The 27,462-nt window shown below is 50.8% G+C and overlaps 1 protein-coding gene across 3 annotated transcripts in view; it reads left to right on the top strand.

Annotated features, from left to right (window-relative positions):
- TRPV3 (transient receptor potential cation channel subfamily V member 3) overlaps positions 1-26,400 on the top strand; it is a 30,761-nt gene extending 4,361 nt beyond the window's left edge. Inside the window, exons 2-17 of one of the 3 annotated variants that reach the window (XM_059998701.1) lie at positions 340-444; positions 642-731; positions 1,656-1,810; positions 2,578-2,754; positions 5,282-5,422; positions 7,834-8,114; positions 10,218-10,394; positions 11,332-11,490; positions 12,205-12,300; positions 13,346-13,419; positions 15,584-15,749; positions 17,143-17,209; positions 18,938-19,212; positions 20,364-20,476; positions 21,663-21,742; positions 21,989-26,400. In XM_059998701.1, coding sequence (XP_059854684.1) covers positions 340-444; positions 642-731; positions 1,656-1,810; positions 2,578-2,754; positions 5,282-5,422; positions 7,834-8,114; positions 10,218-10,394; positions 11,332-11,490; positions 12,205-12,300; positions 13,346-13,419; positions 15,584-15,749; positions 17,143-17,209; positions 18,938-19,212; positions 20,364-20,476; positions 21,663-21,742; positions 21,989-22,083 — 2,251 coding nt within the window. In that variant the 3' untranslated portion in view covers positions 22,084-26,400. Of the gene's footprint in view, positions 1-339; positions 445-641; positions 732-1,655; positions 1,811-2,577; positions 2,755-5,281; positions 5,423-7,833; positions 8,115-10,217; positions 10,395-11,331; positions 11,491-12,204; positions 12,301-13,345; positions 13,420-15,583; positions 15,750-17,142; positions 17,210-18,937; positions 19,213-20,363; positions 20,477-21,662 lie in introns of all 3 variants that reach the window. The other 2 variants (XM_059998697.1, XM_059998698.1) reach the window with 2 other exon arrangements.
- Positions 26,401-27,462: the final 1,062 nt, after the last annotated feature.

Below are 27,462 nucleotides of genomic sequence, written 5' to 3'. Positions count from 1 at the left end.
AGAGGCAGAGGCAGAGCCAGACTAGAACCCAGGCCTCGGGTTACCAGCTAGGGGTTTGTTCCTCCCTTTGTCTTCTCTTTTGGAAGAATGATTTGATCTTAGGTCAAATCAGAAGGTTCCTCTTGATAGGCAGGAGACAGGCAGGTGGGGGGGCCAATGTATCAGGGAGCCCTGCCCTCACGCCATTTATGCCGCATTTCTGGACTAGCTCTGAGCCTTCCAGGCTTCCCTGGGAGTGAGCACTCCGTGAGATGGGCACCCTCGACAGTGGGGTTGCAGGACACACAGGTGGACAGGCCCTGTCCCAGCTCTAATGGCCTTGCTTGGGTGTCCCCCCAGTGCACACTTTTTCCTGGAGATAGAAGGGTTCGAGCCCAGCACCACTGTCACCAAGACCTCTCCCCTCATCTTCTCCAAGCCCATGGACTCCAACATCCGGCAATGGTGAGTACTGCGACCCCAGCATCCGGCAGTGGTGAGTACTGCGGCCCGCCAGCCCGCCACCCCTGCCCTGGCCCAGCCCTCAGCTCTCGCGGGCGGGCAGTGACTCGCCCTGGGCCACACAGCCAGACCTGCTTGGGGCATACTACCATTGTCCATTTAAAAACTCGTCCCTCTCTCTGTCCTCCCCATTCCCCCAGCAGCCTCCCCGGCAGCTGTGATGACATGGACTCCCCACATTCTCCTCAGGATGACGTGACAGAGACCCCATTTAATCCCAACAGTCCCAGGTGAGCCTGGCCCTTCCCCTCCTCCCACCGTGCCCACCAGGCAGGCGCCAGAGGGACAGGAACCAGGACCCTGCAGGAAAGAGAAAGAGGCCAATCCTGGGGTGCAAATGTCTGGGCCCATAGTTATGGCATGTAGGTCATTTTTGGGGGGAAGGGAGTATTACATTTTATGAAAGTAATACCCGTTCATTATAAAACATCCGGACAACAGTATGCAGCAGAATGAGAACTTAACGCAATGCCATATACGTAAATTAAAAATATATGCATGTAGGGGACTTCCCTGGCGGTCCAGTGGTTAAGACTTCGCCTCCCAATGCAGGGGTGCCAGTTCCATCCCTGGTAGGGAGCTAAGATCCCACAGCCTCGCAGCCAAAAACCCAAAACATAAAGCAGAAGGAATGTTGTAACAAATTCAACCAAGACTTAAAGAAAAACATACATGCATGTAGCCATCAAACATCAATGTGCATTTTGCAAGAACACACACAAACAAAAGGAAACACATCACGCATTCCCGTGGCTGCCTATTTGGAGTGTAGGGGTGGGGAGAGAGATATGAAAAGTATTCAAACAACACAAAATATGAAAGCGAAATTCCCCTTCCTCTGACCTCATTCTTTCGAGGTAATCAGGATGAACAGTTCGGCACGTATCTTTCCTGATCATTACTATGTGGATCCAAAGATACAGTTTGTTAAAATGTGCTTGCATTTGGGTTAGAAGCGGAGCAGCACAGGGCAACATGAATCCCAGCACCTCCGCCCACCCCCCAGCACTAAAGGAGGGGATTTCAGGCACTGTGACAGGCACGTGCAGATGGTGGGGGCTGGCGCCGAGCCCCCTGTAGGCACAGCGGCTTTGGAGGGGTAACGGGAGACAGTGGTGCATGTGTGGTGAGTTGGAAACATTTTCTGGCCTCAGTGCAAACCCGGCCAAGCAAGAGCAGAGGCACAAACAGAAGCGGCTGAAGAAGCACATCTTTGCGGCTGTGTCGGAGGGCTGCGTGCAGCAGCTGCTGGAGCTGCTGATGGAGCTACAAGAGCTTTGCGAGCAGCGCCACAGCCTGGAGGTGCCTGGTCAGTGGCTGGCCCTGGCAGAGGGTGCAGGGCTGGGGGTCCTGCTCGGCTCCTGCTGTCCACCTACCCACTGCCCTCCCACCCCGCCCTCCAGCCTTAACTGCTGGGCTGGCAACTTCGAACCTGATTCTGAGGGCAAGGGGGAGCCATGGAAGGGCTTAGACAGGTGACGGTGGAGGATGGGGGTAAAACTGGAGAAGGCCGCCGTTCAGGCGGAGTTGGGACTCCAGTGGCAGGGCTGGGGAGGGGGGAACAGCCCTTCCGGGAGTGGCACTGGTAGGACTCCAGGACGTGAGGAGTGAGTCCATGGCGGTGCCATTTGGACTTGGGCGACTTGGTGGCTTGTGGGGCCCGAGCTGTCTTGGGTACCAGGAGAGTAGAAAGTTAAATGGAAGGGGGTGAAGTCTATTTGCAGGAAACCGGGGTGTGGGGTGGTGGCCTGGAGATTTCTGAGCTGGACAGTGGGAAGCCAGGCCGTGGGTGGGATTGGAGACGGTGGGAAGGCAAAGAGCAAAAGGTCTCTGATAAGGCTCTGGGCAGCTCACCGAGGGGGAGGAGCCAGCAAGGAGGCGGGAGGAGGAAGAGATGGACAGGGCAGAGGGGAGCGCGGAGTTCAGGGCAGGGAGCTCCGTGGAGAGCCCGCGGCAGGTTCTGGAGGTCTGTGGCTGCAGCCGCCACAGCCCGGCCTCCCTTTCTCCGGGCCGGGAGCACCAAGGGCAGCCGGGGTCCCCCTGTGCAGTGGCTCCATCCTGCGACCCTGCCTGCAGACTTCCTCATGCGCAACCTGACGGCCTTGGACACGGGGAAGACCTGCCTGATGAAGGCCTTGTTGAACATCAACCCCAGCACCAAGGAGATCGTGCGGATCCTGCTCGCCTTCGCTGAGGAAAACGACATCCTAGACAGGTTCATCAACGCCAAGTACACGGAGGAGGCCTTCGAAGGTACCCGCCTGCGGGAGGGGCTGTGCAGACGGCGATTTCTGGCGGTGGTGGGGCACAGGCACTGCTGTTGCGGAAGCCCAAAGCACTTAGTGTGGTGCCCGGCACCTTCCTTCATTCTGCAAACAATCTTGACCTCTGGCCGCGTGCCAGGCAGTGTTTTTGGTCCCAGAACACAGGAGTGAACAAGACAGATGAAGGCTGATCTTCTAAATAAGGCAATTTAAAAATTGATGAAAAGAAAGTTACAAAAAAACCAAAAGATAATGTCATCAGAAGTAATTGGGGATGGGCAACTTTAGTGTGGATGGTCAGAGAGGTGAGCTTTGACCCGAAGCCAGCACGATGAGAAGGATCCAGAACAAAGCAAGGGCGAAAGCCTGAGATGGAACTGAGCTTGACAGGGCTGAGTGATGGCAAGAAGGCTGGAGAGCTGGGCAGGGCCAACACATAAGTAACTATTAGTATCGCCATTATCCTCATCACTATTAACAGCGCCATTTGGGACTCAGTTTTGTGGCTTCTCTCTTAGGTGGTCTGGAGAGGGGGCAGGGAGACCAAACTCAGGAAGTCTGTTGTGAATAACCAGTAAGGTGTGTCTTTGAGTTTTTGGAGTCAGTAAACGTCCCACTAGGATCTTATGACACGCTTGTGTCAAAAATGATTGGCCCGAGAATAACTGGATGCCATCTTACTGACATGCCGAGGGTGCTAAACATCTCAGCTTTTCGCAGGTGGGAGTCTGGCTTGGGCCCTTAACTTTTCTTGTGGGAGAAAGTTATTTTATTTGTACTTATTTATTACCATTATTATTTGTTTTTGCCAGTCTGGTGGGTGAAAAGTATGAACTCATTAGGTTCAAATTTTCATCTGCCCGATTACCAGTAATTCCAAACATTGTTCATTTCCTGTATTGTCTGTGTGTATTTTCTTCTCTGTGAGGTGCTTGTTAATACTAGTTTCTCAGTTTTCTTTTAGGTTGTTTGTCTTTTTATTGATTTGTAGGAGCTCTTAATCCTTTATGGACTTTTTTTTTTTTTAATTTATTTATTTATTTTTGGCTGTGTTGGGTCTTCGTTTCTGTGTGAGGGCTTTCTCTAGTTGCGGAGAGCGGGGGCCATTCTTCATCGTCATGCACAGGCCTCTTACTGTCGTGGCCTCTCTTGTTGCAGACCACAGGCTCCAGACGCGCAGGCTCAGTAGTTGTGGCTCACGGGCCTAGTTGCTCCGCGGCATGTGGGATCTTCCCAGACCAGGGCTCGAACCCGTGTCCCCTGCATTAGCAGGCGGATTCTCAACCACTGCGCCACCAGGGAAGCCCGCATTATGGACTTTTAAATGCACATTGCCTCTTTTATACATCTCAAATATTTCCCCCAGCCTATCGCTCGTCTTTTAACTTTCTTTAAGATGTCTTTTGAAATACAGAAATTTTCAATTTTTATGGAAGCAAATACGTGAGTGTTTTCTTTATGGCTTCAGAATTTTGGATTTTGCTTAAGAAGTCTTAAGAGGGTTTTCCCTCCAAAAAGGTTAGTTATTCACAATTTTCCAGTTTTAAAAAATGCTTAGTTCTTTGATCCAGCAGGACTTTGTTTTTATGTATGGCAGCTCTTTGGAAAATGCTGTTTCTGGTGTAATGTTCTGAGACACCGGCCCCCGCACCCCCAGCCCTCTGGTCTCTTCTGTCTGGAGGTTCTGTAGGCTCCACCAACTGTGTCTATGTCCCTCCCCCACCCCCCTCCCTGCTGCTTCTCCCCTGTTCTGTTTCTCCGTCACCAGAGTATCACCCACCCAGCACCCAGGCCAGATGCCTGGACCTTACCTGAGACAGCCCTTGTCCCCCATCCCCAACAGACCATCCTGAGGACTCTTTCTTCCCAAGGATCTTTGGGTCCATTGGATGGACAGCTCCTCACAAGTCTGAGCTCCTTCTAACACATCCTCCAATTTTGCAGCCAGAGTGCTTTGAAAACACACATGTACAAAACCCCAAACTCTGATCATGTCACTGCCCTGCTTCAATGCCTTCTGTGCCTTCCCATATCCTTTGGGATAAAGTTCTAACCTCTTAACCTGGCTTACGAGGCCTTGAGTCAGCCCCATCCAGCCTGGCTAAACTTACCCCTTAGTTTCGAGGCCACTCTGGGAAGCCCCCCAACCCCTTAGGCTGTGTTAAGAGCTCCTCTGGATACCACAGACCCTGCACCTCCCCATATCATAACGCTCAATTCGCAGGGAGACTGTGAGCTTCCTGAGGACAAGAATCAAAACTGCATCCCGTGTCCTGCTGTGTCCCCATTGCCTGGCTGTGGGGCACAGAGCAGACGCTCCACGAATAATCCTTGCTTCCATGCAAAAATGAATGAAGCGAAGAATGAAGCTGGGCGACGCAGACCAGGCAGGCAGCTAGCATTTCTCCACGGTTCGGTGGAGGATACAGAGGACAGAGAGGGGAATAGGCCAGAGAGGGTGTGTCACCCCCGGTCCCAGCCGCTGAGCGCAACCGCCCACCCCGTCCTGTCCGCAGGGCAGACGGCGCTGAACATCGCCATCGAGCGGCGGCAGGGAGACATCGCCGCGGTGCTCATCGAGGCCGGCGCCGACGTCAATGCCCACGCCAAGGGCGTCTTCTTCAACCCCAAGTACCAGCACGAAGGCTTCTACTTCGGTGGGTGCCGCCGCCCCGGGTTGGGGTCTGGGGGCCAGAGGGGCGGAGGGCGAGGCGGGGCTTCTGCCCATAGAAGCGCTAGCAGGCAGGGGAGACCCCACTGCCAATCTCTGCTGGCTCAGTTGTGTCCGAGGCCCTGGAGGACGGAGCCGGGACCAGGGTGGTGGCAGGGGCAGATCCACCTGAACAGGACCGCCAGGCTGGAGACCGGCACTTGGGAGGATGGGGAGCCTGCATTCGGGGAGTGTCACCTGGTGGTGTTAGAGGACACACAGACATTCACCTGAGCAGCCCCCGGTTGGGAACATAGACCTGGGAGGGAGAGCAAAGAGAGCGCCCTAGTTTACAAAGAGCAGACAGGTTCTGAGAAGGGAAATGACTTGCGCCAGTGTAGTAAGGATGTAGGCATCCTGCCTGCCAGCTCTGGCCTCTGTCCCCTGTGTACAGTGCCTCTCAGGGCTGCAAACAGGAGTCAAAAGTAAGGGGACAAAAACTCCCTGACTGACACTTTAGGGGGTCCAAAAGCAACTGGTGTTAGGCCATCCCGGGTGAAAAAAAATTTTTTTATTGTATAATTTAGATACAGTGAAGTTCACCCTTTTTTTTTTAAATTTTTATTTATTTATTTTTTTGCTGTACGCGGGCCTCTCAGTGTTGTGGCCTCTCCCATTGTGGAGCACAGGCTCCGGACGCACAGGCTCCGGACGCACAGGCTCAGCGGCCATGGCTCACGGGCCCAGCCGCTCCGCGGCATGTGGGATCTTCCCGGACCGGGGCACGAACCCGTGTCCCCTGCATCGGCAGGCGGACTCTCAACCACTGCGCCACCAGGGAAGCCCCAAGTTCACCCATTTTAATGTACACTTCTGTTCATTTCCACAAATGCGTACAGTTGTATAACCATCACTGTGATCAGGACGGGACAAACAGCTCCATCACACCAAAAAATTGCCTGGTACAACTTTGTAGTTAACTCCTCCTCCTTGCCCAGGCCCTGACTGATGGCCACTGACCTGTTTTCTCTTCTGGATGGTTTTTTAGTCAGCAGGACTAAATGGGTCTGGGTGGCCTTGAGGACAGGGTCTTGTCCAGTCAGACCTGGCTGGGAAACATCTGTTGGGTGGGATGAAGAGAGGTAACAGGATGGAGATTGGGGGGGGGAAGCAGCAGGAGACCTGATGTCCAGCCCTGGTTCTGTCCCCGGTTTGCTGTGTGACCCAGTGTGAGTCACTTGCCTTCTCTTTTCTCAACTAACATTGATTGTTTACTATATGTACCAGGCATTGTTCTAGGTATTTGAAATATATCTGCGAACAAAACCAAGATCTCTACCCTCATGGAACTTGCATTCTAGATGGGAGACAGACCATCAATAATGGATATAACAAATAAGAATGTTATGTAATATGTTAGAAAATAACAAGTGCTATTGAAAAAAATAAAAAGTAAAGCAGGGGGGACTTCCCTGGTGGTGCAGTGGTTAAGAATCCGCCTGCCAATGCAGGGACAAGGGTTCGATCCCTGGTCCGGGAAGATCCCATATGCCGCGGAGCAGCTAAGCCTGTGTGCCACGACTACTGAGCCTGCGCTCTAGAGCCCGCGAGCCACGACTGCTGAACCCATGTGCCACAACTACCGAAGCCCACGTGCCTAGAGCCCATGCTCCACAACAAGAGAAGCCACGACAATGAGAAGCTCGCACACCACAATGAAGAGTAGACCTGGTTCACGGCAACTAGAGAAAGCCTGTGTGCAGCAACGAAGACCCAAAGCAGCCAAAAATAAAATAAGTAAAATAAAAAAATAAATAAGTTAAAAAAAAAACAGCTCAAAAAAAAAAAAAGTAGTAAAGCGGGGGAAGGAGATCAGGAATTCTGGGCCAGGAAGGAGCTGGGTTTCCATTTTAAAAGGGTAGTTAAGGTGAATGATTCATTGAGAAGGTGACATTAGAGCAAAGACTCACAGGTGGTAAGGTAGGGAGTGATGCAGGTATCTAAGGAACAGCACTACTGGAAGAGGGAACAGCCTGTGCAAAGCCCCTGAGGCAGAAAAGTGCCTGTGTGTGCTCGAGGAAAAGGAAGAAGGCCATTGTGGCTGGAGGGGAGTGAGTGAGGGGGAGAGGAGGAGGTGACGTCAGATGTAGGGCCTTGTAGGCTGTCATTGGAATTTGAGCTTTTGTTCTGGGTGAGGTGAGCCTTATGTATTAATAGGATCAGTCTGGCTTCTGTGTTGAGGATAGTGTTGGAGGGCTAGGGTAATAGCAGGGAGACCGGTTAGGAGTTTGTTGCAATGATCCAGCTTCAGTCTCCCACTCCTGCTGAGATGGGCCGGATAAGCCCCATTCCTAGAACTTGGGGAATCACCACTCTGGTCCAGGAGAGAACCGAGCCCCTGTGCTCCCCCTCCCCCAGGCGAGACACCCCTGGCCCTGGCAGCCTGCACCAACCAACCCGAGATCGTGGAGCTGCTGATGGGCAACGAGCAGACGGACATCACCTCGCAGGACTCACGGGGAAACAACATCCTCCATGCTCTGGTGACGGTGGCTGAGGACTTCAAGACGCAGAATGACTTCGTCAAGCACATGTACGACATGATCCTGCTGAGGAGCGGCAACTGGGAGCTGGAGACCATGCGCAACAATAACGGCCTCACGCCGCTGCAGCTGGCCGCCAAGATGGGCAAGACCGAGGTGGGTGAGGCCCGGGGCCGGCGGGAGGGCGTGAGGCCTGCTCCCCAGGGCCCCTTCTGAGTGGCCGACTGCACGGACCACGGACAGGCAGCACGTGGGCACACCCTCTGGACTTCAGGCCCTAACATTCTGGATTTCTGTCTCCTGCCCTGGGACCCCCTTGCCGGGGCCAGAGTGGAGGAGTCTTAAGGCTGCGGTGACTCAGGCTTTGCGGCCGAGGATTCCTGCGCAGTGAGGCACCCAAGCGGAGGCTGACTGTCTGACCCTGGGGGCCTTCAGCCTCTTATGAGGACGGGAGTCCCCGAATGTCTGCTCTGGATCCAGAGCCAGTTGGCTGCTGGTCCCTGACGCTGGACAGACCCCAGCCTGTCTGTCAGGTTGAAACATTGAGCCAAGTCCCCAGCAGAGTATGTGGCTGCTCGTGGCTCTCTGTGCCCTTGTGATGTGGCCGAGGAACTCAGGTTAACTGGGAGCTTGGTGAAGACTCAGCTGGGGTGGGCTCCCATCTCTATCTGTGGTGGGAGCCACGGCTTGGTCTGGTTTCAAGGTCAGGACTCATCATGGCAAAGCTGCCCTGAGCGTCCACATCTTGAGCCCTGGGAGGGGACCGTGGCTCCTGGGAGGCTGCAGGAGGGCACTGGGTAGGGTGGGGACTGTGGAGCCATCACAGCTGTGCCAACCTCAGGGCAACTGATGAGGGAGGTGGTGCCCCGAGGGCCTTGGGTCCCGTCCCAGTGCTCAGGGCTGGTGCCCACAAGGGACCTTTTCATTCTCTTGTGGGAGGAGGAAGGGGTGCAGAACAGCTTTGACAGAGGAGGAATTGTGTGCCTGCCTCGCCCATCTCCTGCCCACCCCAAGGACACAGCTTCCTGGGGGCTTTGAGGAGAGTCAGACTGTGGTCACAAGTCAGAACTTTCTCCAAGGACCGCTGCGCCATGTGTTTGTCCCTGGGGAGGGCCCAGGGATGAAGCTTCCTGCATGGAGCATGGCCCCCTGACCCCTGGTTCCCCAGAGGATAATGTGTCCCTCCACCCACACCCACCACTTCTTGCCAGTCTTGGGAAGCCGCCTGCACCCTTCCTGGCCCCTCCTCTCCTTCATTCAGTGTTCTTTGGAAACTTTTCCAGATGCTGCCCAAGTTGGCCACTATGCTGGGAGCAGAGGGTGCGGTCATACTTGAGACACAGACCATGTCCTCGGGCTCTTGTAGCCTGGGGCACAGGAAGGGGAGACGTGCCTTATCCCTAGGAGCTCCCTGCCTGGACTGTAGAGACTAGGCTCCTGTGCGAGATGAGATGGGAACCCCACTGGGTCACATGAGATCAGGGCTCTGACACTGTCCTGCCCATTAGGACCCTCCTCCTGGGCCTTGGGTTGGTGCCCCAGGAAGTTCTGCCCCCATCTTATCGTACCCAGGGCTCGCTTTCGGGAACAGTGAGCTCTCCATCTTGCCTGCACTTTGGAACCACCCAGGAAGCTTTACAAGATGCAGATTCCTGAGTCCCACCTCCAGAGATTAGGATTGAGTTAGTCAGTGGTGTGGGGATTCTAAATGTTCCCCAGTGACCCTAACATGTAGCAGAGAGCAAGCTCGCTGACCTAGAGAGTGGGTCCCACGGGCCTCTCTGAAAGGCTGGTGTCATGCATCACCCCCTGACTGGCCAGAGCAGTGAGCCTCAGCTGGCAGGGTCTGACAGAGGGTGGGATGGGGAAGCTGGAGAAACTTCCAGCTGCTTCTCAAGTCCAGGCCAAACAGAAATTATTTCTCAAAATTGTCAGTTCCTGGATTCTTCCCGGAACAGACTCCCCAGCTGGTGCAAGGATTTGTGAGCTGATCATGCAGCCCTCTTAAGCGTGCAAAAGGCCTTCACGCCTCTTGTCTCTGTTATTCACAATGCCTGGTGTGACGGGCAGGTCAGCGAGCTCTGTGCCCATCCCACAGATAAAGCGGGGGCCGGGGGTCACAGTGACAGGCACTCGGCCTGACTCAATCCATCCCTGGTGGGAGCCTCTTCCCAGGCCCTGTCTGCCTGGGGCAGGCCCAGTGGTCTTCGCCCCAAACCCTGTCCAGTGGCTGATGGTTGTGACTCTTCCTGTCCCCAGATCCTGAAGTACATCCTCAGCCGTGAGATCAAGGAGAAGCGGCTCCGGAGCCTGTCCAGGAAGTTCACCGACTGGGCCTACGGGCCAGTGTCGTCCTCGCTCTACGACCTCACCAACGTGGACACCATGACCGACAACTCGGTGCTGAAAATCATCGTCTACAACACCAACATCGATGTGGGTCTCCCGGGTGGGCTGGGGAAGGTCAGAGGGTAGCAGGCTGGGCCCCAGGCCAGGGAGGCCCTGGGAAGACCCCTTGCTACTAGCCAGACGTGTCTGCAGCCCCCATTCCTTAGCCTTAGTGGGCGGGGCCTGGGGTGGGTGCTGGGGCCACCTGTTCCCAGCTGACCTTGTGGTGGGGGTCTCCTGGCCCCATAATCCTGGGCAGGGTTGGGGGGGTGTAGACCTTCTCCATCTTGTTTCCCCCCAACTCCTTCTATTGGTTCCACATGGTCAGGCTTAGAATCCCCTCTTCCCCCAAACCTGGCCCTAAATAAGGGTCAGGGAGTACACAGCTTGAGCAATCAGGGAGGCCTTTCTGGAGGAGGCATAGCTGGGAAGTCAGTGAGGCTGAAGGAGGAAAGAGAAGATCAGCAGCGGGAAGTTTCTGGCTCTTGGAGGAAAGTGAGGCAACACATCTTTCACATTTTACCAAGAGTTGTGCTTCCCAGAGCCTGCCTTGCCCGGGATCTCCCTGGCCCTCACAGCAGCCTGACTGGTAGGGCAGGGATTGAGATCAGTTTTACTGATGAGGCGGCTGAGGCCCAGAGAGGGTCAGGGGTTTTCCTAGGGTCACACAGTGAAGGAGGGCCCAGTAGGGGCCAGACACCAGTCGTGGCCCTGGCCTCCCTTCTAGCCCTCCCTCCCCACCGTGCCTCAGATCCCCTTGGCAAAAGCACCAAGCTCTGTGTCTTTTGGTTGCTGTCTGGGTGCGCTGGAATGGAACCTCAGGAGCTAGAAATTACCTCTCCCAACATTTCCAGCCAAACCAGTTCATTGCCTCCTTCTGCCAGGGGCAGTGCTGACTCAGAGCTTCCTTTGAAATGAGGGCCTTCCGAAAATGGTCCCTTCCTCTGTCTCATCTCCATGGTGACTTGTGCCGTTCTACCCCCAGAACCGGCATGAGATGCTGACCCTGGAGCCCCTACACACGCTGCTGCATATGAAGTGGAAGAAGTTTGCCAAGTACATGTTCTTCCTGTCCTTCTGCTCCTACTTCTTCTACAACATCACCCTGACCATCATCTCTTACTACCACACCCGGGGGGAGGAGGTAAGTGGGCCCCTTGAAGTGGGGGATGCGTTGGTCAGCACTGCTGGACCCTGGAGCCGCCCCATGTGCCTATGGAGAAACTGAGGCCCAGAGAGGTCAAGAGTTGTGCATGGGGTCCCCCAGTTTTCATGCTTCAACAGTGTCTTGGACACTGAATACGTCGCCAGCGCCTGGTTGAGCTCAACCCCAGGTGCTCAGCCCCAGGCTGACCCCTGCTGCAGAATTAGGAGCCCCAGGCCCTGCCCAGGCTCCATGTCTAAATCTGGAGCTGGTTGGGTGTTTCTGCTGTGAGGGCCATGGGAGAAAATGGGAGGAGGTGGAAGTCACTTGGAGAAGCATTCCCAGCACTCTGGGTCTCGGTTCCCCATCCATTACACGAGGCACGGAGCCTTGGCTTTAAGTGTGTTATGAGGCCCTGTGAGTGTCTGGATACAGAAGGAACAGATAAATGCCAAGAGGTGTGAGAGGGTTGTTAGCGTGGATTGGATCGTGCTTCTCACCGCACAATTCTGGGTTTCCACTCTGGGCGGGGGAGGCAGGGGCTGGGGGCTGCAGTTCCTTTTGGCCCTGTACAGAGATGCGGCTTTGTGCTGGCCTCTGGCCCAGCTTGAGGGTTGGGCATGTGTATGTGCGTGGTCGCCCCGGAGGTGGCGCTACCCCTACCTTCCTCACTCCCCATCCTGCACCCATCCATTCCTCTCCCTTCCTCCCCAGGCCCTGAAACACCCCTTAGCAAACAAGATGGGGTGGCTGCAGCTCTTAGGAAGGATGTTTGTGCTCATCTGGGCCATGTGCATTTCTGTGAAAGAGGTGAGTAGGTCACCAAGCCCTCCTGGACTGCCCTGTGAGGCAGGCAGGGTGACAGCAAGCCCTGCTACTACTGCTGGGAGACTCTGGGGAGGCATTTCCTTTTTAACCTTTAGATTTACATAAACAAGCAAGCTTATCCTACCTACTTTATCTATCCATTCCTCCATCCATCTGCCCATCTATCTGCCAGTTATCTACACTCCCAGCCACTCAGTGTCCCATCTTCCCTGCCCCTCCATCCACCCATCCAATCACCTGCCCTCTCTCATCAACCCAGCCACTCATTCATCCATTTAAACACCCACTCATCCTTACCCACTGTCCTTCCATCCTTCATCCAACCATCTTTCCATCTGTTTGTCAGTCGATCTACCCATTCATCCATCCAACCAATGAATCAGCAGGTATATTCTGAACACCTTCAATGTGGGGCTCTGGAGGAGATGATAGGGATGGAGGGAATCTGCCCTCTTTGAGTTCATAGTCTGGTAGGGATTTCAGATGGACACAAATAGCTAGACTTTAACATAGACTGTGAAAAGACCTGATGTTGGGCTCAGACCCGTGCTCAGAAGAAGAGAGATGACTTTTATTGGCGGCGGGCGGGGGGGGTGGGCAGGAAGGCTTGAAGGCAGAGATGGCACTTACTCTGGTAGGGGAGGGTTGGCATGAGGACACTGGGGAGAAGGTATTACAGGACAGGTGTGGGGAACAGCATGAACAAAGGCTCAGAGGCTGGAAAGCTAGGCCATATTTGGGGAATGGCAGGTAACTGTATGGTTCTGCTGCTTTGTAGGTTCTGGGGTGATTATGGGGGTGAGAGTAAGAGATGTGAGAAGATCAGGGGGAGCATGCCCTCTTACCCTGGGGTTGCCTCTGTCCCCCAGGCACAAGTCCCCTTCCACATCCCTCACCTGGGCTCTGGCTGGGCCTTCACGTACTTCCCTGTTCCTGAGTCTCAGTCCTGGGGAAACGCCCCCCTTCCCCAAATCCTCCAGCGAGGGGCATGAAGAGGGGGCAGCTTTTCTTTCCTTTCTGGCCTCAGGGCATCGCGATCTTCCTGCTGAGACCCTCAGATATGCAGTCCATCCTCTCGGATGCCTGGTTTCACTTTGTCTTGTAAGTAGGTCTGTCCCCTGGTCACCACCTCACAGGCAAGGCTGAAGTCCTGTATGATGGCTGCTGTGTCCCTCTGCAATAGCCACCCTACTGTGTCACCTGTCCCTGTCATTTCGCCAAGTCACATGGCCAGGGACCTCCTCTCTCCTTTCTGGTAAGAGAGGCCCATAGATGCCCATGGAGAGGACCAGAAAACACTAGGACAGTGCCCACCATCCGGTTGCAGGGATAGCTGCCTGCACCCTGCCAGAGCCCTGGGCGGCAGCCAGCACAGAGAAGGCATGTTTATTTTTTATGAAGGGACACTCCCGGCCAGTTCCTCCTGGCTGTCGTTTTGGACCCTGGCAGGTCAGGGCTGGAAGGTACTTGAGAAATCATTGAGTCTCATCTTTAGGCATGAAAACCGAGGCTCAGGGCTTCCCTGGTGGCGCAGTGGTTGGGAGTCCGCCTGCCGATGCAGGGGACACGGGTTCGTGCCCCGGTCCGGGAGGATCCCACGTGCCGCGGAGCGGCTGGGCCCGTGAGCCATGGCCGCTGAGCCTGTGCGTCCGGAGCCTGTGCTCCGCAACAGGAGAGGCCACAACAGTGAGAGGACCGCGTACCGCAAAAAAACAAAACAAAACCGAGGCTCAGAGCAGGGAAGTGAGTCACGTCGAGTCAGGCGGAGCTTCAGTCGTGAAGCTCAAGCCAGCCCAGTTTCCCAGTCAGCCTCATCCCCAGCTTGTGCAGGGTTGACTACTGTAGGCTCTAGCCAGAAAGCCCAGCTCAGCGGCCTCTCTGAATGAGGGCTTGTGCCGAGGATTACGTAATCCCTGTCTCTAAATGAAAGGAGGATTATGTAACCCCTGTCATGTGCAGAGGATTACGTAACCCCTGTCTCTAAATAAATAATGGAAAAGGATCTGCAGCTTGAGATGAAGAATGTTAGGCTCCATGGCTCTGTAGACCCCACCAAAGGCCCTATTCTGAGCATTTGGGAGGCTGGGTCTATAAGACCTTGAATCTTGGTCTGATGTTTCCAAATACCTATTAAGTATGTACCTGCCTTCCAGAAGCATGAGCTAAGTTCTTCATCTCTTTGGGCACGTGGGGCCCCCTGATACTGCAGTGAATGAATAAGCCAGGTGCAGCACTGCCCAGGGTGCAAGTCACATATGAGTCTGTCACCTTGGAGAAATTGTGACGATTCCAGAGAAAAATCCATTTGTACAGCCACTGGCTTTGGCACAGACGGAAGGCACCAGTGCCATGTCCTGTTCTTCTGCTTCTTCGTTGTTTTCTTAGTGTAGAGGAACGTGTAAACATGCTTCCTCACTTCAGTCCCAAATGCCCTGCTCACCCAAACGTTTGTTTTTCACTGCACAAGGAAATCAAAGTTGCCTGCGTCCTAACTTTAACTAGTTAGATATTTTGTAATCGTGGAGACTACCTGATGTTATAAGCAAGAGAGGGTTTCTATCCAGATGTCTGCATAATTGATGGTGTTACACACTGTTTAGGAGTAGATTTTGATCTTGCATGTTTGGTACTTATTGTACTTTAAACATTTCAAATTGTGGTATAATACACGTAACACAAAAGTTAAAACATCTTAACCATTTTAAGTGTACAGTTCAGTACTCTTAAGTACATTCGCATTGTTGCACAATCTCCTTTTAGCAAACCTATTATATAGCATGTATTGTAGTTTTTTCAAGGATTTCTCAAAATAGGTTATGGGGGACTTTTGTTGTGATTGACTTTTGAGTATAGATATCAGCTTTTGTCATTTTGCTTAAAAATGCAATCATTCACCACATCCTCAGTCTACCCCAGTGTACCCCAACCCATGTGGGGGTCAGAAATCACATGGGTGATTTAAAAAACATACAGCCTCCTGGGCAGCACCCTGGGCCTTCTGAACCAGAATCTCCTGGGCCCTGGGGATCTGTATCTTTAAAAAGTCCTTGTCAACTGCAACCAGCACTGACTTGCATCTAGCAATGCAGTCTGCAAGGCTGGATTTTAGACGTGGTCCAGCAGATCTGGGGCAGCCTTATCTGTCTCTTCAGCGCCAGCCACCAGGGTAACTATTCAGGATTTAAGGGAGGTTGGAGGATTTGGACATCTCTGCCCTGATGCCAAGAAGTAAGTAAGGCCCTTGTCTCCTGTGTCTCCTGAACAGTTTTGTCCAAGCTCTGCTTGTGATACTGTCTGTCCTCTTGTACTTGTTTGCCTGCAAAGAGTACCTCACCTGCCTCGTGCTGGCCATGGCCCTGGGCTGGGCGAACATGCTCTACTACACGCGGGGATTCCAGTCCATGGGCATGTACAGCGTCATGATCCAGAAGGTGTGTTGGGGCTGCCGAGCGTCAGAGATGGGCAGGGAGGGCCTTCCGAGAAGGCCCATTTTTCAGATGGGGAAATTGAGGTGTGGAGAGGAAAAGAGACTTGCCCAAGAGACAGGCCACTGCTCTTTCTCCCAAATACTGTGGTCTCCCTTTGCCTTTGGTCAGGCTCTCTAGGAGGGAAAATATGTATATATAATATGTTATATATATACACGTAGATATGTTTATTATATATGTTTACCATATAAAGGATGTGCAGCACACAAGTTACAAACAATAATAAAATATACAGTGCCTTTTGTTGTAAATTCCACATGGCTAGTTGAGTCTCACCGAATAGTTTGTTGATTTTGGTTGAACTCATATCTGTTTGCCAACCTATGGTTGCAATTGACAAGTGAGTGTTTTGCCAGCATAAATGCTGGTATTTTCCTCTGCTTTAAGGAGTAAGATGAAAGGGAAACAATGAAGACTTGTGTTGAAACTGCATTTGTTTGTCAGTGATGCTGAGCCATTTATCTGCTGAATTGGATAATAGTTTTCAAATACTAGAAGAATATTTCATCAACGTTTTTGTGCTATTCCCACTATTAACAGCTACAGATAGGACACATTTTTAAAGTTTAATCTGCCTTAACATTTTGTCCATCGTTGTCTTAAGTCTAGATCTAGATGATCAACAATCTCTGATTTGTAGCTTTTACCAATTTCCATGGTGTAAATATTCCCACCATGGCTGACTTCCAGCTACCAATGCGATGTCACTGAATACAGAATTGGGAAGGGATGCACAGTAATGCACCATTATATAGTGTTTCCACCATATGGTTATGAGAAATAAATAGGCTTAAAAGCCTAGATAATTATAAAATGTAGTAAAGTCACTCGGAAGTGATGCGTTTTGAACATTTATTATCTTTGTTTCTAACGCAATTTATTTAGTTATAAGTTTACACAATTTAATTCTTAGTCATGGCTGTGTTTAACGAGCTCAGAAAATTCATGAAAGTGAGACCATCAGCTCTTGTGAGCTGGTGCGAGCTCGGCCCAGCACACTGCATCCCCCAGGAAGTGTGAGGATTCCAGATGTGAGTTTCTATGAGGAAAGGTGCTCATGTGCAGCCTGAATCAGCAGGGACAGAAACAGACTGTGTTCTAGGAGGGAGGAGGGTGGAGAGCAGGAACAGGAGAGAAGTCTTTCTGGAGGAGGTGGGCCCAGCGCTGAGCTGTGCAGACAGCATCAGGAGGACCTGGTGAGGGTCGCAGAAGAGTGGCCGGAGTGAGGGCATGGTTAGAGTGCGAACCCAGGAGAGGGTGGGAAGCAGTCAGGAAATCAATGTATAATGAATCTGTGCTCAAACCTTACCCTTGAATTGCGTTTCTTTCTTTGTAGGTCATTTTACATGATGTTCTGAAGTTCTTGTTTGTATATATCGTGTTCTTATTTGGATTTGGAGTAGGTAATTGATTTATAAATAATAGTAACTCCCTCATTTGTAAAACACTTTACACAGATGTCAGCATGACAAAGCACACAGGAGCCTTAGCAACTATTATATCGGCCACCGGTGGAACACTTTCCGTGGTTAGCATTTCCCAACGATTATCTCTTTACTTCTCGTGACATCTTGACCAAGGGGGAGTCATCATCATCCCCGGCCATAAAGGCACTGAGGCTTAGAGACTCCAGGGTTTGAACTGGTGGCTTTTATCCAACCACCCTGTGTGGTATGCCTCCCACCTTTACGTCCATCATCCCATGCGGCTCTCACAGCCTCAGATAGGCTTGGCAGGTTTTCGGCCCCATTTTACAGATGGAGAAGCTAAAGTCTGCAGAAATTTGATTGATGGTCTTTGAAAAATAGGAGTAGAGTAATGCATTGAGATAACCTCCTTTGGCCCTCCACATCACATTACTGTCATAGTTTGCTGCAGATATATCTGTGAGAGCCTCTGGTCTGCTGGGACCAGGGATGGGAAACCCCTCTTGAAAACCTCTCCATGTACACCTAGAGACTGTCATACAGAGTGGAGTAAGTCAGAAAGAGAAAAACAAATATCGTTTATTAACGCATATATGTGGAATCTAAAGAAATTGGTATAGATGATCTTATTTACAAAGCAGAAATAGAGACACAGATGTAGAGAACAACTGTATGTATACCAAGGGGGAAAGGGGGGGTGGGATGAATTGGGAGATTGGGATTGACATACATACATTATTGAGACTATGTATAAAATAAATAACTAATGAGAACCTACTGTATAGCACAGGGAACTCTACTCAGTGCTCTGTGGTGACTTAAATGACAAGGAAATCCAGAAAAGAGGGGATGTGTGTATACACATAGCTGATTCACTTTGCTGTACAGTAGAAACTAACACAATATTGTAAAGCAACTGTACTCCGATAAAAAAAAAAAAAACACCTCTCCATTTACAACAGAGGGAACAGCATAACCTGATTTTATTTCTAACCTCTGCATAAAGCGATATCATTTTATTTTCCCAAGCCAGTTTTTCTTCCCCTAGTTATCACTGGCATTTGAAGTTAGGCAGCTGTTCCCATCTGTCTGGTACCTTTTCTGGGTCAGTTTGCTTATTTATTTGCTCCTTCACTTGTTTGTTTATTCATCCATCCATTTCCTGCCTGATTAATTTGATCATTCATTCATTCATCCATCCGTCCATTCATTCAGTAAAGAGCCACTGCTGTAGTGCGTTGGGGAGAAGAGAAGAAAGAGTCCCAGGCCTTGACCAGAGGTCTTGCCACAGAGCATTAGGAAGAGACTCAGGACTTCCCAGTCTTGGGGGATACAACCCAAGCTGCAGGAAGTTGGGAGCTCAAAGCCTGGTTGAGGAGCCAGAGACAGACAGATTATAGATTGTAATCATCGACTGTGCAAGCCCGTGATAGATCAAGGGCTGAATGGTGGGGTAGAGAGAAGAGTTTGGGCCTTGTTAGGCAGAAAGGGCTTTCTGCCCTTTCTGTCAAGGCAGAGCACCAGCCTGATGAAGCTTCCGGAGGAGCTGAGGCTGGAGATGTAATTTAAATAGCTGGAGAGAAGGAGGCAGCAGGCCTGCAGTCTGTGTGTGTGGGCATCGGTGTACATGCAGGCATGCACGGGTTTATTGGGTAATTAACCAGACAGAGAGGCTGCAGAGAACACCCTGTTATGTCTTCCCAGCCCTGGCCTCGCTGATCGGGAAGTGTTCCAAAGACAATGAGGACTGCACCTCCTATGGCAGCTTCAGCGACACGGTGCTGGAACTCTTCAAGCTCACCATAGGCCTGGGTGACCTGAAGATCCAGCAGAACTCCAAGTACCCCATCCTCTCCCTGATCCTGCTCATCACCTATGTCACCCTCACCTTCGTCCTCCTCCTCAACATGCTCATTGCCCTGATGGGGGAGACTGTGGAGAACATCTCCAAGGAGAGTGAGCGCATCTGGCGCCTACAGGTGACCTTGGCAGAGTCTTTCTATGGGAGCCCTCATGGGGACTCAGTTCAGCACATGGCACCAGTGGATCTGGGGTGGGGCCTGGAAATCTGCATAAGCTCCCTGTGCTTGGCCAGGTTTGAGGAAGCTAGGTTTCTGGGGTATAAGGTCTAGGGAGTGTGGCTGGACAACAGCACGTGTGAGAGGAGCTCAGGCTTATGGGTGTGCTGTGCTCAGAGTCAATGGTGTGATATGTGGATGTTGAAGCGTGGCCTTAGGTTGAAGAGTGGATGTTGAAGAGTCAATGGTGTGTTATGTGGATGTTGAAGCGTGGCCTTAGGTTGAAGAGTGGATGTTGAAGAGTCAATGGTGTGATATGTGGATGTTGAAGTGTGGCCTTAGGTTGCCAGGAGTAGGTATAGGACAACGTCCTTAGGTATAAGACAATGAAGGTGACAGTTCTGCTCTCCTCCAGTACTCCTCACATGCTATGGGCCTTACACACGGAGGATACTAACCCACAGGATGATCCAGAGGTAGTGACCAGGCATGTTACACTTCCTACATAAATGGTGTAAGAAGAGCGTGACAGTTCCTTCAGATATGTGCAGAGCTACTTGTGAAAGGGAGAGCAGCTTCCTTCTGTGATCCAAGAGGCAGAAATGAGGTATATGGGGCAACAACAGGGAAAAAAGCTTTGATTTGACACAAGGAAGTTACTAATGATCAGGGCCTTCTTAATTGCATTGTTGCTAGTATTCAGGAGAGATGGGACAAATTATTGCCGGGAAAATTGCTGAGGGGACTCTAAGCCTGACATGGGGCTAGGACCACATGGTGTCCTCCTGGAAACTCCCTGGTGGGATCCCAGGATCCTAACATTTTCAGTTAGGCAGCTCTGGACTTCCAGAAACATTGTTTATGTGATGTTTAAAACAATTTGAACACCTTCCCCAAACTTACTGGGTGTTCGTTTTTGAATTCTGTAGGTTAGCCAGGTCCTCAGGATCTATGCATGAAGCCTTCCATGCAGGTGGAGTGGGCTGTTCGGTGTGTGTGCACGTGTGTATATGTGTGTGTGTGCAGGCGTGTGGGCGCATCCAACGCTCACACGGAGCCGTGCTCCTGGGCTGGCTCCTGAGAGATGCACTTAGGCTCGTTTATGTCCCCAGAGAGCCAGGACGATCTTGGAGTTCGAGAAAATGTTACCAGAATGGCTGAAGAGCAGATTCCAGATGGGAGAGCTGTGTAAAGTGGCAGAGCAAGATTTCCGACTGTGTTTGCGGTAACAAACGGAGAAGGGCCCTTTGGTGATGCTTTCTGGGTGGGTGAAGAGAGATGAGTTGGGGAATGTTAGTGAAATGATGCTGCCATTTGCTTGCCAGACCACGGTCTGTTCTGCCTCCTCAGAAGATGGAATTTGCTCTCTCGGGGTCGCTGGCCCAGGGATAGACTTTCTAAGCCTCAGAAGGGAGAAGGAGACTCTGCCCTTTTGGAGGTGCCTCCCCCTGCCCAGTGTCTGCCTTAGAAGAGATTTGCCAGCCTGGCACTATTTGTCCTTCTGAGAGGCACATTCTGTCACAGGCAAACGGAAAGTGAGACAGCTACTTTTGACAGATGTCAAGCTTTTTGATTTTTAAAAAAGTACTTGCACGTGCCCTGACCCTCTTTTCTGATGGGTCTATCTCTTCCGACCCCCTGTCTGGCTGCCTGACCCTGCAGACTACCTTCTTGGAGTATAATTGAACCTTGACCTAGTTCTATGACTGAAACCCCCCTCCGCCCCGCTCTGCCCCAGGAGCCATCAATTCAACTATAATAGTTACCCTAACAAATATGTCTAATTTTGACACCCTCACTCTAGAGATGTTCTGTGAATGTGAACTTCAGCCAAACTGTCTTCTCCAGTTACAATCCAGTACCTTAGACACTGCCCACTCTTTTGGGTTCTGAACCCTGACCTTCTTCTCTTTTTATAACAAAATTTGGGGCCACACCCCGCAGCATGTGGGACCTTAGTTCTCCAACCAGGGATCAAACCCCTGCATTGGGAGGAGGAGTCTTCACCATTGGACTGCTGGGCAAGTCCCCTAACCATCTTCTCTTAGTGCAACCTTAACCCTAGCTGGACTTCACGCCCTCACATCTTCTCAGCCCGAGCCTGCCCACTCTCCTTCCTTCCCTCCTTCTCTGTGGGCTGCCTCCCCGAGTCAGGCACAGCCCCTGCTGGCTGAAGATGTCCCCTTTACACCTCTCTGAGCTTCTGGGTCCCACACCCTGGGAGGAGACTGATCCTGGAGGCCTGGGAAAATGGAGATTCGGGCAGGTTTCAAGCCTTAACAACACTGATGTGACCACATGGGGCAGGAATGCCCTTGATCCCTGTGGAGGACTCCCCAAACGCTGTGCTACTTGTTTGCATTTGATGAGGTGCACTTGGGGAGTAGTGAGAATGATTATCACACCCGCAGGATCAACGAGGTGAAGTGGACTGAATGGAAAACTCACGTCTCTTTCCTCAACGAAGATCCGGGGCCCGGGAGACGGTCAGGTACCGCTGCTGTCAGGAAGCGTGACACCCACTCCGTTCTGACCGCGTGACCCCAGGCACACCAAGTCGGAGGGCCGTGATTTTCCCCATCTGTAAAATGGGAGGGTTGAATTAATTCCTTCCAGCTCTACCGTTTTCTAACCTGAGTTGGAATAACTTCTAAGGCAGGTGGTGGACTGAGACCTGGAGGTACAACTTGCAGAATGCTGTTTCTGTAAAATAGTGTTTTTTGGTTTTTTTAAGCAGATTTCAACAAAATCCAAGATTCTTCCAGGAACAACAGCAAAACTACCCTCAATGCATTTGACGACATAGATGAAGTTCCGGAAACCTCCGTGTAGAAGCAGAACCCAGAGCTCGTGTGCATGTGGGCCGTCTGAGGCTGGAGGCTGGGTCCTGGACTTGGTGCTGCGGGCTTTGCAGAGTAATGGAGCCTGGCAGAGACGAGGAAAGCACCCTCATGCTGGACGGGTGGCTGAACCGAGGGGCAGTTGTCAGTTTGAGTGGGGAACACCCTGGACTTTGTTATTCGGCAGAGAGTTTGTATAAACCCACGGCCAGCAGTCCTGAGCCTGGGAGTCCCAGGAGTCCCTGAATCCCAGGTGAAGTCTCTGCGTTCACCAACTGCAGGTCGATTTGTCTGGGAGAGAGGGTGGCAGGGCAGGGGCGGGGGCCCAAGGAGCAGGGAGAGGAGTCTTCTGCCAAGGTCCCCAGCCCCAGCCTGCGCATTCTACCATTTCCCTTATTGTAACTGGGTCTCCTGAACTTAAGGGACGCTTGATGCGTCCCAGAATGTGCAGGGGACTGAGCTAAGCCGGGTGTCCTGGGACTGGAGGAGAATGAGCTTCTGGAGCCTTCGGGGAGAAGGAAAACACCCTTGGAATGAGTGGCCTTTGTACTCAAGGCTCCAACTGTCTCCGACTGAGACGTTTCGAGTAGCATAATTAACACAGGGTTTTTCTTTTCCATAGAGAAAGGCTTTTGCAGTTTTAAATGAAAATTACTTCAAATGAAGCATGTGATTTCAAAGCTGAGAAATAGATTTTAGGATTTGGGGCTGGAGGTAAGTATTATATACTTGGCCTCGGGGTGGCCAGAGCAAGGACAAAAGCTTTTCTTTATGCACATAAAATTCCACGAGAGACACGCCAGGCAGGGACTACCATCTGGGTGAAGGATCTTGGCTGTTTTCCTTGTCCCAGCCCTGCAACAGCGCATGCCTCTACGTTGGGATCATGGCTTCGACTGAAACGGAAGTAGCAGCTGCTCTATTTACATGGTCTTGAATCTCAGAGGTTACTTGTATACATCAGTATTTCTCACTGGAGGAATTTAACACAATACCTGAAATGCTCTGGTATTAAATATTTTTGTTAACTGTGAAGTCTGAAGTGGAGGAGGAGGCATTTGAGGAAGGAGTGCTCGCCAAGATGTGAGGCTTATTTTTAGATTCTCATCCTCTGATTTTTCTCCCCACTGAAATCACACAGAGTCACTTTGGGGGCAGAGGTGAAGTGGAGATAGTAGAAATGTCCCAGGTTACTGGAGCCTAAAGAACTATAAAATCCACTCTGCCTCAGTTATCTGGTAATAGATTCATGTGGGAATTTTTGAGGTGGAATTATAACGCTATTAACCATGAATTTTAATTTTAAGTGGCACAAAAACCATTCGGCTTTTAGATAACTTGGCTATTGGCTAGTTAATCTGACTTGAGGCAAACTAAGGAGTACAGGCCAAGCAGTCCACTCTCGGCCTTCTTCTCCGCTCTGGGCTGCTCTGTGCACCAGCTTACCTGGGTGGGTAGAAAGTTGGCCCTGATGGGCTGGGTCAGGGAGAGATGCCATGAGTGGAGGATGTAGCCTTAGAGCCGTAAGATCTGCAGCAGCCCCTGTGCTCTCGGATGACCCAGGGAGCCAACCAGTGCTCTAAGTTGTAGTGGTCAGGCCAAGCTCAAGTGTGAGCAGGGGAGGAAGGGGCTAGGCATGTTCCCCAGAGAAGGGAAGATGTGGGGAGATTGTCCCAGAGGCAGGGGGAGCAGATGTGTTCCAGATGGGCAGAGCTAATGCCAAAAGTTGGAAATTTCACGGAAAAAAATTTTAGTTCAATTCAGTCCAGCAACTGCTCCAGATATTGGAGATATTTAAGCAGAAGCTGGTTGAGCATTTATTAAGGATATTGTTAAAGATCACAATCCAATGAACTTGAAGGTCCTTTTAGCCTGGAGATTAGCATCCTGTGTCTGGAATTACCTGCTTGCGTTCATCCTGAACAGATGTCCTGGTTTGAAGGGCAGCCGTTTGGATCGATGGCACCATGCTCTACACCATGCAGCTGGGAATTCAGATATGTTTTGATCTGGATATGAATGGATAAAGCCGTATGGTTCTCCATTTCCCACTTGAACGAAAGCTGGGACGTTAGACAGAAATCAATAACTGGATCTTTGCCTTCTTACATGTATGGAGACCTGTCTGTGGATCTGGATGGAATTTGCTGGCAGGACCATTTTCTATACTGAATCTTCTTCCTGACAGTGGCATCCGCCACAGGTTTTCAGCCTAGGTGGTCTCAGCCTAGGTAGGTTTACCAAGGAAAGCAATGAGTCAAAGAGCATTGGCTTAAAAGGACCAGTTCTCTTATTTTACACCTGGAGACTAAAGCTCCAAAAGGAAAGTGGACTTGTTTAAAGTCATGCAGGAGGTCGTATCAGAGCTGTCGAAGCTGGAGTGTTCTGATTCTGGACCGCAGATATCCCCCTGCACAATTTTTTTTTAGCACAGTTATTCGGTAAATTTGAGTCTGCCTTTGTGGTTGACGTATGTGAGGGGACGAGAGCTTTTTGCTCAGAGGATTCATGCTGGCAGTCTGCACTGTCCCTGTGATCCCCACGATGGGTTTAAAATTGAAGTGTGTGCATACAGGTGTGTACAAAACCACACACCACGCCACACTGAATCCACAGGTGTATCAGGACATCTTAAATGATTCACATTTCAGTAATTTAAGGGGAAGGCATTTTCCAGGGGTGGAATCTCCCACACTCAGATAACAGTTTTGGCTGGAAATTTTCCTTTAACTAAACTCTGCCTCAGGAAGAATCCATTATTTTAGAAATTATGTGATATATCTGTTTGGAAGAAAAATGGTGCTTACTTTCCTCCTTGCCGGGGTGGGAGAAGGAGTTCAAGGCCGTACTGTGAAGTCATTACGCTTGTAGAGGGCTCCTGCCTGCCCTGGAGCCCAGGGTTATTGACCTTCTTTTCCTTCCACAAGGCCTGGTGAGCTAAGTCCTTTTGCTCTGGGTAGGGCCCCAGTAGATGGGCCGTCATCTGGGCCTGTAAGTCATACTTGATCTCTGCATTGATTTATATGTTTTTACTGTGCTCTTGGTCCCAAACACAGAATTTTCACCTTGTTCTCATTGAATGTGCCTGATCCTTGCAAATTCCTTTTACATCTTGTTTTTAGTGTTGTGTGTGTGTGAAACTCTGTGTTCAAGAAAGAAGTCATAAATGCAGTGAGAACATCTTAGTGCCATTGAAGAAATGCTTTTATGATTTCTAATAAATATTTATTTTGCCTTGTTATGATCATGTTTTATCCTTGTCTTAGGTGTGCCACTGTGAAGACTGACTAGAAATCGTAGGGTGTTGCTTAACATGAGTGGATAAAGGGAAGGCCACTTTTCGGACCTAAAATATTATTATTGGTCCCAGCTCAGCACACTAAGACATGCCACCTTTGTGCAGCGTTTTACATCTCAAAGCATATCACGTCCAGTACCCCATTTTAACCACTCAATAACTCTGGAAGTAATTTGAGTAAAAGGAGACCTAGAGATTTTAAGTGACATGCCCAAGGAATCACAGCCTGAAAACCTCATAGGTTCAGGTAATATGACCCCAAGCAGGGGGTCCATCCATAGAAATCCCTCCTGTCTACCTCACAGGACCTTTATTGATAAGGAGGCAATAAGGGAATGGACAGGAAAGAGCTGATATTATTACCATCATTATTGCCCAACATAGATGCATGTGCGTTTTTTCATTCTTTTGAGGTATTTTGAAAGAATGGCAGTTCTCAACTTGAATGCCAAGATGCTGCTGTGTCTTGAGGGGTTGCAGAACTTGCAAACAATGTATTAATAAGTGATGTGCTGCATTTGGTCAATTACTTAATCCAAACGATTCCCAGAGTAACAGCCTTCACTGGGATATGTCTCCTCGAGTGGCAAGGAAATGGGAATTGCACACAATCCAGATCCTAGCTCAAACAGGTTTCAGTCTATAATCTAGGATTGTGCCATCCACGGAAACATTCCGGGTAGACTGACAGAAAAAGGGTGGAAGCCCCTGTTGTAGTATATATTCTGGGAGTGGGATGCCTAGGTCAATGAGGATAAACAGTTTTATGACTTGATACTGTGAAAAATTATCTTCCAAAAGATATTTTGCAATTTTTTCAGCCTTTGAGATTGTATGATGCCCTATTTATAAAGTGCTTTCATTCATATTGGTTATCTTAATCCACTGTTTTTTAGATGGCTTGTTTAATTTTTATTTTTTTATTTATTATTTTTGGCTGCGTTGGGTCTTCGTTGCTGCGCGCAGGCTTTCACTAGTTGCGGCGAGCGGGGCTACTCTTCATTGTGGTGTGTGGGCTTCTCACTGTGGTGGCTTCTCTTGTTGCAGAGCATGGGCTCTAGGCACGCGGGCTTCAGTAGTTGTGGCACGCAGGCTCAGTAGTTGTGGCTCACGGGTTCTAGAGCGCAGGCTCAGTAGTTGTGGTGCACGGGCTTAGTTGCTCCGCGGCACGTGGGATCTTCCCAGACCAGGGCTTGAACCCGTGTCCCCTGCATTGGCAGGCGGATTCTTAACGACTGTGCCACCAGGGAAGTCCCTGTAGACGGTTTGATGAGTATTCTATCTCCATTCAATAGGTGGGGAAATTGAGACTTGGAGAAAGATGGAATGATAGGTAAAGGTCACAGTGCTTTTTCCTGGGCCAAGGATCCAGGTTCTCTGAGGTGTTCTGGTACGCACTAGTCCAGTAGTGTCAATGAGCTCACATTACAAAGTGGTTTACCCTAGCCTGAGTCACATTTAAGAATAAGTGGAATCCAGGTAAAGGGAGTGTGGTGGTGGGATAGGGTTTCAATAAGAGGGAACAACATGGGCAAAGACCATGTTGTAGTAGGGAGCTTGGTGCATTTGAGGATGGAGAAGTTTTTGTGGCCAAATTGCTGGGAAAAAGGGCTGCAGAGGTAGGCAGAGGCTAGAGCACATAGGACACGTCCAGCTGTGGGGAGGCTTTGAGATTTCCTATCAAGGGTGAGGGGAAACCACCCAAAGCTTTCACACAACGGGATTATTTAATTTCCTTTTTTTTTTTTTCCCCGCGGTACGCGGGCCTCTCCCTGCTGTGGCCTCTCCTGTTGCGGAGCACAGGCACCGGTCGCACAGGCTCAGTGGCCATGGCTCACGGGCCCAGCCGCTCCGCGGCATGTGGGATCTTCCCGGACCGGGGCACGAATCCGCGTCCCCTGCATCGGCAGGCGGACTCTCAACCACTGCGCCACCAGGGAAGCCCAAATTTCCCTTTTTTCCCCAAAGGGCTGCTGGCTTAAAAGGGTGTAATTTTCCATCCGCCATCATTTGGCATATAGTGACAGTCTGAAGAGTGTGGCATGGAGTAAATTCTACCTGGGATTGATGGGG

This window comes from Delphinus delphis, chromosome 19, assembly GCF_949987515.2.
Source record: "Delphinus delphis chromosome 19, mDelDel1.2, whole genome shotgun sequence".
Lineage (NCBI taxonomy): Eukaryota > Metazoa > Chordata > Mammalia > Artiodactyla > Delphinidae > Delphinus > Delphinus delphis.
The sequence above is the reverse complement of the archived record's forward strand: the minus strand, read 5'-3'. Positions and strand labels throughout refer to the sequence as shown.